This window comes from Oncorhynchus keta, chromosome 37, assembly GCF_023373465.1.
Source record: "Oncorhynchus keta strain PuntledgeMale-10-30-2019 chromosome 37, Oket_V2, whole genome shotgun sequence".
In the NCBI taxonomy this organism is placed as follows: Eukaryota; Metazoa; Chordata; class Actinopteri; order Salmoniformes; family Salmonidae; genus Oncorhynchus; species Oncorhynchus keta.
The window spans coordinates 10,322,322-10,337,587 of record NC_068457.1 but is presented as its reverse complement, the minus strand read 5'-3'; the positions used below and the strand labels follow the sequence as shown (position 1 = coordinate 10,337,587).

The window sequence follows — 15,266 nt, the reverse complement described above, 5'->3', positions numbered from 1 at the left end:
TTTGACAAACTGACTTGTTGGAAAGGTGATATCCTATGACGGGGCCACTTTGAAAGTCACTGAGCTCCTCAGTAAGGCCATTCTACTGACAATGTTTGTGTATGGAGATTGCATGGCTGTGTGCTCAATTTTATACACCCGTCAGCAACGGGTGTGGCTGAAATAGCCGAATCCACAAATATGAAATTGTGTCCACATACTTTTGTATATATAGTGCAGCTGATTATTATATAAAAGTCTCTTAAATACAATATAACCAAGATGATCATTTATCAGCCAAGTGGCTTATGATTCAAATTCCTCACAAAGCGTTCATTCACAGGTGTGAGCACCATATCCATAGCTCTGTCGAGCCTAAGCAACGCTGTGCTTTATGGGATTTACTAGCCTGCCTTCCATTTTATTCCGAGTCGCTCGCATGGTCTGACAGGTGTTTGTCAGTTGAAATGTGAGGAGAGGAAAGGAGACATTGGTCAGGCCAGATCGCAGGCCAGGGGGGTTGAGCGACCAACGCAAACTGACACCGCTAAGAATTCTCAATGTGAAGGATGGCGTTGCTCAGGTAGCAGACAATTGAAATGCCATCCCACTGCTCATCACTGAAATGGATCCCAACGGCCAACCAGAAAGACCGAGAGAGACACCTGCAGACTCCACAGAGTAGATAGACATTAGGCTATACAAGTGGACTGCTTTTCTCTCATCAATGAATATCACATGAGGATCTCTATGGGTAGCAGAAAGACACCTCCAGATTCTTTCTTTCTTTAACCTTTATTTACACGGGGTGTCGTACTGAGACCCAGATCTCTTTTACAAATGATCCCTGTATTACCACAGTACACATATAAAAGACGCAGTATCGTCAAAAACATGATATCCCTGTGTTTTATATACAGTCGAAGTCAGACGTTTACATACACCTTAGCCAAATACATTTAAACTCAGTTTTTCACAATTCCTGACATTTAATCCAAGTAAAAATGGCCAGTTTTAGGTCAATTAGGATCACCACTTTATTTTAAGAATGTGAAATGTCAGAATAATAATAGAGAGAAAGATTTATTTCAGCTTTTATTTATTTCATCACATTCCCAGTGGGTCAGAAGTTTACATACAGTCAATTAGTATTTGGTAGCATTGCCTTTAAATTGTTTAACTTGGGTCAAACGTTTCAGGTAGACTTCCACAAGCTTCCCACAATAAGTTGGGTGCATTTTGGCCCATTCCTCCTGACAGAGCTGGTGTAACTGAGTCAGGTTTGTAGGCCTCCTTTGCTCGCACACGCTTTTTCAGTTCTGCCCACTCTGTCTATAGGATTGAGGTCAGAGCTTTGTGATGGCCACTCCGATACCTTGACTTTGTTGTCCTTAAGCCATTTGCCACAACTTTGGAAGTATGCTTGGGGTCATTGTCCATTTGGAAGACCCATTTGTGACCAAGCTTTAACTTCCTGACTGATGTCTTGAGATGTTGCTTCAATATATCCACATACTTTTCCTTCCTCATGATGCCATCTATTTTGTGAAGTGCACCAGTTCCTCCTGCAGCAAAGCACCCCCACAACATGATGCTGTCACCCCCGTGCCTCATGGTTGGGATGGTGTACTTCGGCTTGCAAGCCTCCCCCTTTTTCCTCCAAACATAACAATGGTCATTATGGCCAAACAGTTCTATTTTTGTTTCATCAGACCAGAGGACATTTCTCCAAAAAGTACGAGCTTTTTTTACGGTGGTTTTGGTGCAGCGGCTTCTTCCTTGCTGAGCGGCCTTTCAGGTTATGTCGATATGACTCGTTTTCCTGTGGATATAGATACTTTTGTACCTGTTTCCTCCAGCGTCTTCACAAGGTCCTTTGCTGTTGTTCTGGGATTGATTTGCACTTTTCGCACCAAAGCACGTTCAACTCTAGGAGACAGAATGCGTCTCCTTCCTGAGCGGTATGATGGCTGCGTGGTACCATGGTGTTTATACTTGCGTACTATTGTTTGTACCGATGAACGTGGTACCTTCCGGCGTTTGGAAATAGCTCCCAAGGATGAACCAGACTTGTGGAGGTCTACAATATTTTTTCTGAGATCTTGGCTGATTTCTTTTTATTTTCCCATTATGTCAAGCAAAGAGGCACTGAGTTTGAAGGTAGGCCTTGAAATACATCCACAGGTACACCTCCATTTGACTCAAATTATGTCAATTAGCCTATCAGAAGCTTCTAAAGCCATGACATAAAATTTTAGAATTTTCCAAGCTGTTTAAATGCACAGTCAACTTAGTGCATGTAAACTTCTGGCCCACTTGAATAGTGATAAAGTGAATGATAAGTGAAATAATCTGTCTGTAAACAATTGTTGGAAAAATTACTTGTCATGCACAAAGTAGATGTCCTAACCGACTTGCCAGAACTATAGTTTGTTACCAAGAAATGTGTGGAGTGGTTGAAAAACGAGGTTTAATGACTCCAACCTAAGTGCATGTAAACTTCTGACTTCAACTGTATATATCCATACTATCAGCTTGGAATAATACTGTGAAATTGTGAAAATGACCAATATGCCCTTTTATTGTTAAAGTTTGAAAAGCCCGCCTGAAATTTCAGCCTATTTTGGTGGGAAGGAGCTCCAAACCTCTCTGCCGCTAACAGCTAGTTTTCTGTTTTCCCCTCCTCACTCAGGCCACTCCCAGACAGTCCTAGCAAAATTATTGCTTCATAAATTGCTCTTTACCAAGAAGCTTTTATATATTTTTGACCATTTTAATTAAAAATAATCTGTAAAGATGAAATGTAATCAATCTTTAAATATGAATTGTGATAAATGAATACAAATGTAAACAATACATACACATAATACATTTTGAGAATGACTTTGCACAGACACTTTTGACAAATAGCTATGGCAATGATTTCAGTCTCCACCGCCATCATGCTAGGTACTGTACACACCATTAAATGAAATGACTGAAAGTCACTGCTCGGCCTGCTTTCGCTATTTCAAACTACAGAGAAGTTTATAGACTGCTGATGTAGAAACTTTTCCCTCACCTATAAAGTCCCTGGTTGACTTTAATGAGGAGGTTGAGTCCTTGTTACTGTGTTCCCCCCTCCTGTCTCTCCTCTCCCCTGCTGTTAGTCTCAGGGACACTGTGTGTGTGTGTGTGTGTGTGTGTGTGTGTGTGTGTGTGTGTGTGTGTGTGTGTGTGTGTGTGTGTGTGTGTGTGTGTGTGTGTGTGTGTGTGTGTGTGTGTGTGTGTGTGTGTGTGTGTGTGTGTGTGTGTGTGTGTGTGTGTGTGTGTGTGTGCTCATTTCCCTGCCTTTTAAATGCAGGGAGAAGAGCCAGACAGGCTCATTTGGAATGGAGCTTAGAGAGATAACTGCCTCTGAGAGCTCTGGTGCACAGGGTAAATTTGAGATGTCAGTCATGTCTGTCAGGGCTTTCCCCCAGTGGACATGTGGATCAAGTCAAAGAGATGGAGTAATCCACACACACACACACACACACACACACACACACACACACACACACACACACACACACACACACACACACACACACACACACACACACACACACACACACACACACACACACACACACACACACACACACACACAGAGAGACATTTTGAAGGATGTCACTACAGCTTCCTCATTTTCATCAGCCTGCTTACCACTGGCTTTCTGAACGAATGGGAAACTGTCTGAGTGTGCGTGTGCGCAGGCGCACACACACATATAGGATGCGCTTCAGAAAATGTCAGCGAGTTACGTAGTTTTATCATAGGTTTAGATTAAGAGTTGAAACGAGAGGTAAACGTGAATGGCATAAGGCCTTCTGGATTTGGAAGTTTTTATAAGGCTCCATTGAACTCTGGAATGTTTGAAAAATAAATGAGATCACTCAGTGAACTGTGCAGGAGGTCATTCAAAAGAGCTGGATTCCTTTTTATACAGTACCTCTCTGAAGATAAAGATAATGGAGTATGACATTACTAGCTATTGGTTTCATAAAAGAGTTCTGCATGAACCATAGTATATTATCACAAAGTCTTTGGTTTTACTCATGTTATGGGATATAACTTAAGCAGCATTCAAGCATTGTTTATCTGCTGCCTTGGAATAAATTACCCAACTCCTCAGCACTGTATGGGAAAAAGACATGTCATTTAGTTTGAGTTTTCCATGACAGGAAGTGATTGAAGGATTATGAAGATAGATGTTGAGTTAAGAGGTTTAAAGAGACAGTGATTCAACTAATCTTCCTACTGGTTGAAGGCTATATGACCCAACTGTGAAATGGTAACTAGAGTTGTGTTCCAAAGGGCGCACCATAAGGGTCTGGTCAAAAGTAGTATACTATATTAGGGCCCTCAAACTCAACTCTGGACCTCGAAGCCAGTTCCACAAAAAAAAAATCATTGTTCCCCTCTAGTCAGGAACTGATTTAGATCTGGGACACCATGTGTGTATAATTCGTTATCAGGTAGAACCGAAAACCAGTAGGCTTCGAACCTCGTAGGATAAGAGTTGAATACCCCTGATATATGGTATAGGGTGCCATTTGGGACTCTCCCTAGTGACTACGCTACCATGTTGACTCCTTGGCCCTGCAGGACCAGTGTCAGATGTTGTGAATGACACAGCATTAGGTCTGTGATTGAACTGAGTCACTCCCCACTGTGTCATTCACAGTTGACTCAGTTGCCAGTGTTGGCAGATGACGGAAAAAGCCGGGCCCAGTAGCCAGACAGGTGGTGGTGATGGAGGGTGTTTTGCTGCAGTTCTATTTGAGTAACTTTGACAGAAATGTGAGTTCTGATTCAGCAGTCAGTGCAGAACAGAGGACAGCTCATTAAAACATTGCTGTTCAGAGTCAGGCCAGGTGGCCGAGGTGACTGGAGGAGTACTGGAATGCTTTGAAGTCAGTGTATATGTCCCAGTAGCACCCTATTCCCTATTTAGTGCCCTACTTTTGACCACGGCCCATAGGGGACTTGCCTAGTTAAACAAAGGTTAAATAAAAAATGTAATAAATGTAAGGCAGTGTTTCCCAACTCCAGTCCTCGAGTACCCCAACATAACCCTGGATGAGCACACCTGATTCAACTATTCATCAAGCCCTAATGAGTTGAATGAGGTGTGTTTGTCCGGGGCTACAACATAAATATATGCTGTTGGGGGTACTGGAAGACTGGAGTTGAGAAACACCGATATAGGGAATAGGGTGCCATTTGGGACGCAACAGGCACTCAGCTCCCAGTATGCTTCATTCTCTTTCTGCAAAGCAAACAAATACTGGCTCTTCTGTTTAGATACAGTACTGTGCAAAATAAAGATAGTGTACCTGTCTCAGTAGATCCTGTCAAGTCGCAGGCAAACTCTTCAGAGAGACTATAAAGTTGAAAAAACGTTTATGTATTATCTGCTTTGTAAGATATAGTGGTGAAAAATATGCGGCCTCTTATTGGCAGGCTTAACTGGTTGGCTCAGACTTGAAAACATGAGTTCCTGTACATTAAAACATATTGTTTTTTGTTGAGTTGTACTTTCCATTATCCTTTGATATTATATAGCCCTCCTGGGTTGTAGCCTACACAGTGCAGACATGCTGTGTGTCAGCCCACCTCCTCGTGGGATCCCGATAGACTTGATTTACTGTCCCTCTGTTTCTTTCACCCCCTGTTCGTCTGTGGTGTTTTTGGCGGAGAGAGGAGGGGATTACTAGTGTATTTTCTCTGGCCTCCTGGTTTTATTCTCGTTCGACACATATGTGTGTCTGTGTGGTAAGACCTAGAGAGGCTCTTGTGAATCATGCTCTAATTCACCCTCGAGAGTTCACAGCAGGCTTTATAGAGAGTCGGGAGGGATAGTGTAGCCGTAGTTAGAGACGCAAATGTATTGTATCAAGACAATACCCTGGCCCCCTAATGCTGTTCCTCCCCACTCCTTTCACTATGTCTAGAGAGTCATGTCTTTACCCCCTTTAATGGTGAACACCATGTGACACAATGGTGTGTCATTGCTGATCTTTGGGGTGTGTTTTTTGAACTGTTGTGTCGTAGCTAAATGTTGTCTTCTGTTGTCGACGACTTATGCTCCAGCAGGAATTCAAAGCCTGAATTAGTAAATCAAGTGGTCTTTGTGTGGCCTTTCTTCTAGGCCCTGTTGAAGATGGACTGCCAGGGTCTGGTGGCCAGGCTGATCATGGACTTTGTCCTGCTGACCACGGCCGTGGAGGTGGCCCCGCGCTGGAGGGAGCTGGCTGAGAAGCTGGCCCGGGTAAACAAGCAGCAGATGGAGCAATACGAGGCTCCGCACAGGGACAAGAACGGCCTGGTGGACAATGAGGTGAGATTATCAGCCCATTACTTCTAGGTACTGTAACATTTACTGGGTTTGACTGGTGTTGGCTGCCTCAGACCGGTAATCAAAATGGACGTGAGAAAATGCTAACCCTGCCATCTGGTTCTTGTGTGCAGTGTTCTTTCATATCAGCCAGTCAGACTTGACCTTAGACGCGCATTTGGAATGATTCTCTGTCCCCTCTGTTGATCTTAAAGGGTTTTATAAGTACATTGGATTGATTGATCGTTTGTTCTATGACAGTCAATTGATTGATTCTGTGTTGACAGTCAATGTGGAAGCCAGCCTATGACTTCCTGCTGACCTGGGCGGCCCAAATTGGGGACAGCTACCGGGACGTGATCCAGGAGCTGCACCTGGGCCTGGACCGGATGAAGAATCCCATAACCAAGCGCTGGAAGCACCTCACTGGAACCCTCATTCTGGTCAACAGCCTAGATACGTTACGCAGCTCTGCCTTCAGCCCTGAAGGACAGGGGGACTATGCCATTTGATCTGTAACCAGCTACGTCTGAAATGGCATCCTATTCCCTACATAGTAGTGCACTAGTTTTTGCAAGAACCTGGTCAAAAGTAGTGCGATATATAGGGAAAAGTGTGCCATTTAGGATGCAAACTGAGTCTCTGGAGCTTGGCACTATGGATCCAGCAGGACTACTACTGGTCTCCTCCAGCCCTCAGGATGCCCAATCACCAATCGGACCTTGACCGTAGCTGTTATTCCTTGAACTTTCAACTCTTGACCCTGCTCCCATCCTGTTGCACAGGACTACAATGTTTTGTAACCAGTAACCACCACTTCACACAGAGCACATGTTACTGTAGGTCTGTTTCTCTAGCGGGTTAAACACTCAACACTCTCATTGGAATTTACAGTAGATTATTATTAAGCCACAATACTGACGTGATTTCTAAAGGGTGGTTTTTAATCTGTATTGTCTTTTGCTACACCTTTTTTTCTACAGAAAGTGGCATAGCACTCGTTTTTATTGCTTTCTTTCCCACTAAATATATAGATATATTTCAAATGAAAAATGTACAGAAACTTGATTTTTGAAATGCATTATATTATACGCAACCTCTTTGGATTTCTATTTCTATCCCCCTTAAGTGTTCCTGAGCTTCAATCCTCTTTCTGACTGCTCTTTGTACTTTTTGCTTGCCAAAACAGTTAGGTGCTAGCCTAGATCACAGTTTATTGTTCTTCACAAAAGACTCATAATTTCAGAATAAACCCCCTTTGGTTACTTTCCTCTACGTTCACTTTAGGACAAAATGCGTGCCACAAAAAGCTGAATAATAATTACATCATGTATCCAACAAGGATCTTTTCTCTTTGTTTCCTGAAAGTTTAAAAGCAGAATTACCTCACAACATCGTCTCTTCTTTTCATTTGTTTAACCGGCAGTAACAGAATGAACAATTCTTTTGAGGAAATAAATTGGCTGTGATGGTTTCAATTGCTTGGTACGCCATTTTAAAGCTTGTGAACTAGTGAAGCCTTTTTGTCCTTGATTTGCTCAGAAATATATTTTGGTTGCTGTGTTTTGCATTTTCAATGATACCCTTTATCAATCAAAAGCTCAAACTCTGGAGCTTTGAACCTTTATACAGTCGTTCTCTTTGTGTAACGCGACTGTGTGTTTTCAGTGCAAGAGCTGTGTTTTGTATGTTTTGTGAATGCAGATGAAATGTCAGTAGTATTATTTGCGTAGTTAAATGGTCACACTGGTCTGTGACAGTACCGATTGACAAGTTCTGCACATCGATGCCTCCATTAGTTGTTGTCTTTACCTGTTGGTTCATATTGACTCAATAAAATGACTGACAATTCTAAAGTGCCTCTGTTAGGCAGTGTGCAGCTTCATGGTCGGAATTTGTGTTCCGTGATTCTACATTCACAGACATTATTCAACATGATTTGTCTCAGTATGGGCCTACACAAAGGAGCACAGTGAAAGAATAGCCTAGGATACAGTGTTTTCTGGTGAGGAGTTATTGGACTCTTGGGCTAGTGGCCAGTTGGCTTGTTTGCTAATTTAAGGCATTCCTAAGCACTTGCATCAGGCTGATTCAGGATAACAATCTCATCCTGAATTTAAATCATACAATTAATTGTAGACTTGCAAAAGTTTTTTTGTATTCCCATAAAAAAGGTACTTTTAATGAGGTAACTGAATTCATGAAAACACAAAGATATTATAATGAACAACAAATCACAGTAATATATGGATGGATTAAATACTGTATGCAACAGGATCTCACACACAAATTTCCAGTCTTGACGTTCGTCCAACTTGCGCCACGGTCTAATTGCAAGTCAAACGGCAAATTATGCCATCAAAAAGTGAGATTGGGCTGCAGCGACTGTCTGTTAGTTACATTTGACATTTGAGTCATTTAGCAGACGCTCTTATCCAGAGCGACTTACAGTTGGTGCGTTCATCTTAAGATACCTGTGTGAGACGACCACATCTCAGTCGTAGTAAGTCAATTCGTCCTCAATAAAGAAGCTAGCATCAAAGTCCGTGCTAGCAAGACAAGTGCAACTTTTATTTGAAGGTTGAAAAACAGATGGGCTGCGGCATTCTGGATAAGTTGCAGGGGTTTGATGGCAAAAGCGAGGAGCCCAGCCAACAGATAGTTGCAGTAGTCCAGACGGGATATGACTAGTGCCCGGATTAGGCCCTGCGTCACTAGTTGTTTGAGTTCGTGGGAGGCCTTGGTTGATCTGAGTTCAAGCAATATGAGAGTGGCTACCCAAGCCGAGGCATTACACATAGTTCAGTAGAAGGATGTTTAAATGTATGAAACTTTCTCTGTGCCCAATATTGAAGGTAGAGCTCTCATTGGAAGGGCACTGCAGCAGTTGAATCAATGTGATTTCCATAGGTCTGATCGAAATGTACCACCCCCTCACCTCTCCACAGTCTGGACAGAGAGAGGACAGGCTCGACGTGCACCTATTAAAAGAGAGGAGGTTGAAGGAGAAAGAGGGGGATCAAAAAAGAGGAGATGGAGAAGAGTGGCCAGACACCAATGCATTCCTAAACATATAGATCACATCTAGTATTGTGTTGCTGTCTGTCCTGTTGCACCTTTATATAATAATAATGGGGTTAATTAATTAAACTCAATCTATGATAATTATTCCTCCATAACGGAGACAGACTCCCCATGGCGACGGAGGGGCACCTGCAGTTCCCTTCTTCCTGCTTCCATATGAGTCACCACGGCGATAAACATTCCTCCCTGCCCGTCGCCTAGTTACAGCTCAATGGCCTTCACCGTGCGTGCTCAGAGAGAGGGTCACACCATTGTCTGGGGTTCGACCCTCTGCTTGTGAATCATGCATAAACCAATGAATGCCCATGAGACATTAAGGCCAGTCCAGACCATACACAGTGTATTGGGACATTGAGGATGGCTGTGAAAGAAATCCTCACGCAAATACAAAGTACAAATGCAAAGCAGGACTACAATCATCACTTTCTCAGCTAAGCTGAGGAATTGAAGCTTGGGACAGGGCAGGGGCTTAGTTTCCCAGGCCCATATTCACCTCATGTGTTATTTTATTTCTCAAATTGTAAATGAACTGTTATGGTCAAAAGATGTGCCTAGGCTAGTGGGTTTTATAATGGAGGAAGCTTTTTGAGGTAATCATGATGTGATCATTAGTCTACAGATGCAAGATGTTGTGAGCTGAGGGCGAGGCTTGTCCCATTTACTAAATGTTGTTTGATTTCATATCCTGTCTCCCTGGGATCATGAATAATCACCTCTGTCCCTGACTCCGTGTGTGTGCACGTGTGTATGTGACTCCATGGTGTGTGTGCCAGTGTGTCCATGTGCCAGTGTATGTGTGTGCGTTCACTCAAAGTACTGTAATTTATAGGGAGGGAGAACATATTGGCTGAATGTGCTGCTTTGATGATTTGCTGTCTCCATGGTAACCTCTCCATATAAACACTTGCCAAGGGAGTGAGCTTGCCTCTGTCTGAGAAGAGGGGGAAAGCACTTGAGTTTCTACTGCCAACAGCCTGACACTGAGGGAGAGAGAGGGGGAGGGCCTAGTCACTCTACAACACTACACACAGTGATCATCGTAAATCTTGTTGACTTCAATTCAATGCTTCTACAATATTCAAAAATATTTTAGCTGTGAAAAATAAATAACCTAACCAGGCAACAAAATGCTGCAAACCTAGTTTCCGGTGAAACCAGTGTAGGCTAGTTACAGTTGTCTTACTCTCTAGGCCTGGCCATATAAAAATGCTGTCCAAAGCAGTATACCAAATGGCCTGGTTGCTACTTTTCCTGTTCACTTTCTCACTAATGTCCCATGGAGTCTTGCAGAGTTCTGTAAATTATACTGTCAGCACATGAGAGTAAGAGTATAGTCAGGTGGGCGGGCGGGAGGAGGACAGGACAGGAGGGAATGGCCAGGGCACCCATGGCACAAAGTGGACACTTTAATTAACAGTCTCACTAGTTCAGCAGCGAAGGGAGACTGGTACTCTCTCTCACTCTGTTTGTCTCTCTCTCGTTCTCTATCTAATCCAGGCTGCATTACATCCGGCCGTGATTGGGAGTCCCATAGGGCGGCGCACAATTGGCCCAGCGTTGTCCGGGTTTGGCCCGGGGTAGGCCGCTATGGTAAATAAGAATTTGTTTTTAACTGACTTGCCTAGTTAAATAAGGGTTTACATTTAAAAATAATCAATAGGAGGTTATTCGACCATCCCCTCTTCTAACTATACTAGGACATGACTGGAGTTTCATTTAACCCACAGTAGATTTCTGCCACACAGTCGTTCTAAATAAGTTGACCTATTTGCTTATGGTTTTGCCTACACCTAGTGACCTGCTTCTTAAATGATATGAGCAAAAAATATGGCAAGCCAGACAAAAATTCAAAGGGCCTATTTATATAACGAATGTGAATTCGGAGGGCAGAAATGATTAAATATTAAAGCATTAGACCTCTCACTAAAGGCATCAGTCATACAAAAGTAGTACTTAAATCCGAAATGGTTCTCCAGTAAATTGGTAGGAATGTCTCACCCCATGTTCAACAATGGCCTTTTCCCCTTTATTCAGATTACAACTGCTCACTTTCGGTTGTTTGAAAACTAAATCGTCTCAAAAATATAGTAATTTTTTAAACAAGCCTTAGAAAGTTGGTTGCAATTTCAGTTTAATCCACCTGAAAAGAAAGAACAAATGATACAACAAATATAGTGTGGTTAAACTTAAATATACTAATTGATTAAAAAAAATAAAAAATTGAAGGAAAAAAAATAAAAAAGGTATGACTTTTGTAAATGATATCATAAATAGGACTGGTGGCGTTATGTCACACATGCAGCTAACACAGACATATGGAAATGTCTGCTCTACCCAAAATTACAACCAACTAATTGCAGCATTACCACAAAAAATGAAAGAGGCAAGTAGAAGGGGAAAAAAGTAAGGAAGATAAATTGCAAAATAGTTGGGAAGAGATTTTCGATGTACCTATTCCATTGCACGTGGTTTATGTATTGACATGCAAAACAACCCCGGACGCAAAACGTCAATTTAAATGATTTTACAAAATTCTTGCAACCAATAGAATGTTATATATTTTGGGGGATACAATCTTGCCAGCTCTGCAGATTCTGCTGTGAGGAGGCAGAGTCATTAGATCATTTATTTTGGTACTGTCCATATTTTAGCTCGTTTTTGGTCACAGGTCCAGGAATGGTTGAAGAATTGCAACATTTGCCTAGAACTAACGCTGCAGACAGCAATACTGGGTGATTTGAAAAGTCCTAGTCAATCAATCAATAATATAATAATTATTTTAGCAAAAAATGTTTCTCTTTAACTTACAATCTGTAGAAGCTATGAGAATAGAAAGGTTCAGTACTTTTGTGAAGCATCACAGCACAGTTGAAAAATATATGGCAAATAGAAATCCAAAATGGATGGTGTTCAGAGATAGATGGGAGGGGTTGAATGGAGCTGAAGGGTGATACTAATAACCAAGATAACCAATGTATAAAACATACAGGGTCTGTAAAATGTATATAGGTTCAGAAATGTTGTGAAATAGCACAGTTACAAATAGAAATTGAACTGAATGGACATCAGAAATAGAGGAAGGACTAAAAACAAACAAAAAATATAACTATTGTAAAATAGACTGTGTCTGTAAAATGTGTATAAGCTGATGGTAGAAGCCTAAGTGTTATTGTTTATTAGTTTACTCCAATTGGAGGAAGGGTGGTAGGGTTTGCGGGAAATAATAAAGGTATATTCTAAAAAAAAGTATGTACTGTATATGTATGTATGTATATATATATGAATGTTTGTGTCATATATGGGAGATTGGAAGTGATGCAGACAATTACATTGATGGAAGCAACAATCTTTCCGCAATATTAAAGCTGATCCACCCCTTTAAAAAAATGTATGAAATTAAATTAAACTTAAAAATAGTCTGTTCTGTGTTTTAACCACAGAATGGAATTGCGTTGTATCTCTCTGGTTTGAACCTTTATCGTTGCTTAAGTCTGAGCTCAAAACTAAGTCTACTGGGTGTTGCTTTTCTCCATTGAATGCATCCTTGTGTCTATACCTTGACACGCTTCCTTTCGTCTCAGGAACACTTCCAAGGCTCTTGAAATTGCCAGTGCCTAGCAACAGAATGGGTCCCATGTGTTCGGATGTGTTGAGTGTTCTGCTTTCCATTTCAATATGTATATTATTCTAATCCACACACCATTTCAAGCTCCTCTAAGAAATTGCGTGTAGGTGACAGGCTGCCACGTTTGATTTAATCTATAAACAAATATCATTTAATAGAATAGTATAGAATGAAGTACATTTTTTCCCTGTTAACTACATTTTTGGTTAAAGACAATATGCAAATCCTGCTTCACAACAGCTTGTGTTTGTGTGTGTTTCTGTGCATGCGGGCGTGCTTGTGTGTGTGTGTGTGGTCTCCATTTTACTCCGGTTTCCCTACTGAAAATAGCAGCAGTGTTTCTCCCTCCACCTGTAGTGTACCCTCTCCTATGCAGGCATGCTGTGTCCACTGGACCATAGCAGAGGCAGTACCAGGTACACTGGAGATGGAGTGGAAGACAAAAGTAAAGGGACTTCCGAGTGTGTGGGGGTCGATTTCAGGGAAGGAGAAATGTCAAACCTTGCTGAATGTCGAACTAGATAGAGCAGAAGTTAGAACATGAAATGTATCCTCATTTAGCTGTTAATCAGGCTTTCACGGGTAATATACAGAAACCGTAGGCTACTAAAATCACTTTGTTTGGCACCAAATGTTCTTTTAAAACTAACAATGTACAACATGAATTAAAAGAAAGTTCTGGAACCTTGCAAGTTCAACCAAAAATGCTACATTACTTAGTAAGAGAAAATGTTGGGCTACAAAGTGATGATTGCAGTATTGGTAGAAAGGCTTCAAGCCTCCAAGAACACCATGATTTGGCCTGTGTCATTATTTACCCCATCAAAACGAGTCACATCTGCATCCAAAATGGCACCCTGTTCCCTACATAGTGCCCTACTTTTGACCACATCCAATGGGGCTCTGGTAAAAAGTTGTCACTCTATACGGAAAAGACGGCCAGTTGAGACTCGAACTGAGAGAACTGGAAGGAAATCAATGTTACTGATGTCTCTTTATGCCACTGAAGCACTTTACATCAGAGGTACTTTGAAATGCATGAGCTGGCATGGCTGGAAGGATGGCTCAGGTGTCAGGCAGTAGGACTGGTTAAACACCAATAAAGAAGTGACATTTCACATGGAGAGAGAGAGAAAGAGAGAGAGCGATAAACAGACTCCTTTTGTCTTCCTATAGGGAGCTGGATAGGGCGACATTATTTGCAATGTGTTGATTTGTGATGAGCCTCAGCTTTCTTTCTTCATTTTATTGATCCCAGCTCCCACCACATGCTGCATCAATAAAAAGCCATTTGTGGGGAACACGGCCCTGTTGAGTCAGGTTGCACAGTTAGATATGTAGAAAGGCTATAGGCCTCCCTTGACTGGATCCTAGTAGGAGCATCACTCTCTTTCTCCCTCTCTCCTTGAGTTGAGCTGTATAATTAGTTTGCTTCTTTGGGGATAAAACGTTTTTGTATGAAGAAACAAAATATATAGCCTATTAGCCAACAAGTCTATATGTTGCACTGTGTGTATTTATGCATAAACTATTTAGTTACAAAGCATAGGCATTCACTAATAGACCTACCCTAAATTGTCTCATATACGATTAAGAAAGGCTGACCGGAAAATAAAATGCAGCCCTGGGTGAACTGTGATAAATGGAGAAAATATTAATTAGGTGCTTAGTTAATAACCCCTGAGGCAGGCTGTAAAGGCCCACACAATAAACCGGCAGCCCTGCCACTTGGTTTGCTATGGAAGCCTGCTGAGGAGTTGTCCTGACATCTAGTGGTGTATCTTTGCAACACATGCATGTTTTGTAATGTGATGAAAATGCAACTTGCCATGCATGGGTCATTATAAAAAAAGGCAATAGGCCTACCCGGCAAATAAATGTGTCTAAACTCAACCTCTTCAATTATGGTGCAGTATTCATGTCATAGGCCTACATATTTGAAATGTATATCTTTATTTGTATGTGTATGTCATAGCTTACACGGGTGCCAGGAATGTATTTGAATAAATAAATAAATATAACACTGTACAAAGTTTTGTAACCTTGAAGTTTCGTTTCACTATTGACCCTTAGTGCCGTTTGCTTGCCGCTATGCACATGTGGCACCGGTAATGTGAAGTTTCTTCCCTCCATACTGAGGTCTATAAGCATTCCTGATTTGTCTGCTACGCGAAGGCGGAGTCTCCTAGTGTAGTAGACTCATTTGTGTGCGCAACG

The 15,266-nt window shown here is 41.7% G+C and overlaps 1 protein-coding gene across 2 annotated transcripts in view; it reads left to right on the top strand.

The window, feature by feature from the left end:
- LOC118370167 (SH3 domain-binding protein 4-A-like) overlaps positions 1–8,199 on the top strand; it is a 29,967-nt gene extending 21,768 nt beyond the window's left edge. For both annotated transcript variants that reach the window (XM_035755020.2, XM_035755021.2), the window contains exons 4-5: positions 6,155–6,343; positions 6,628–8,199. In XM_035755020.2, coding sequence (XP_035610913.1) covers positions 6,155–6,343; positions 6,628–6,852 — 414 coding nt within the window. In that variant the 3' untranslated portion in view covers positions 6,853–8,199. The remainder of the gene's footprint in view (positions 1–6,154; positions 6,344–6,627) is intronic.
- Positions 8,200–15,266: the final 7,067 nt, after the last annotated feature.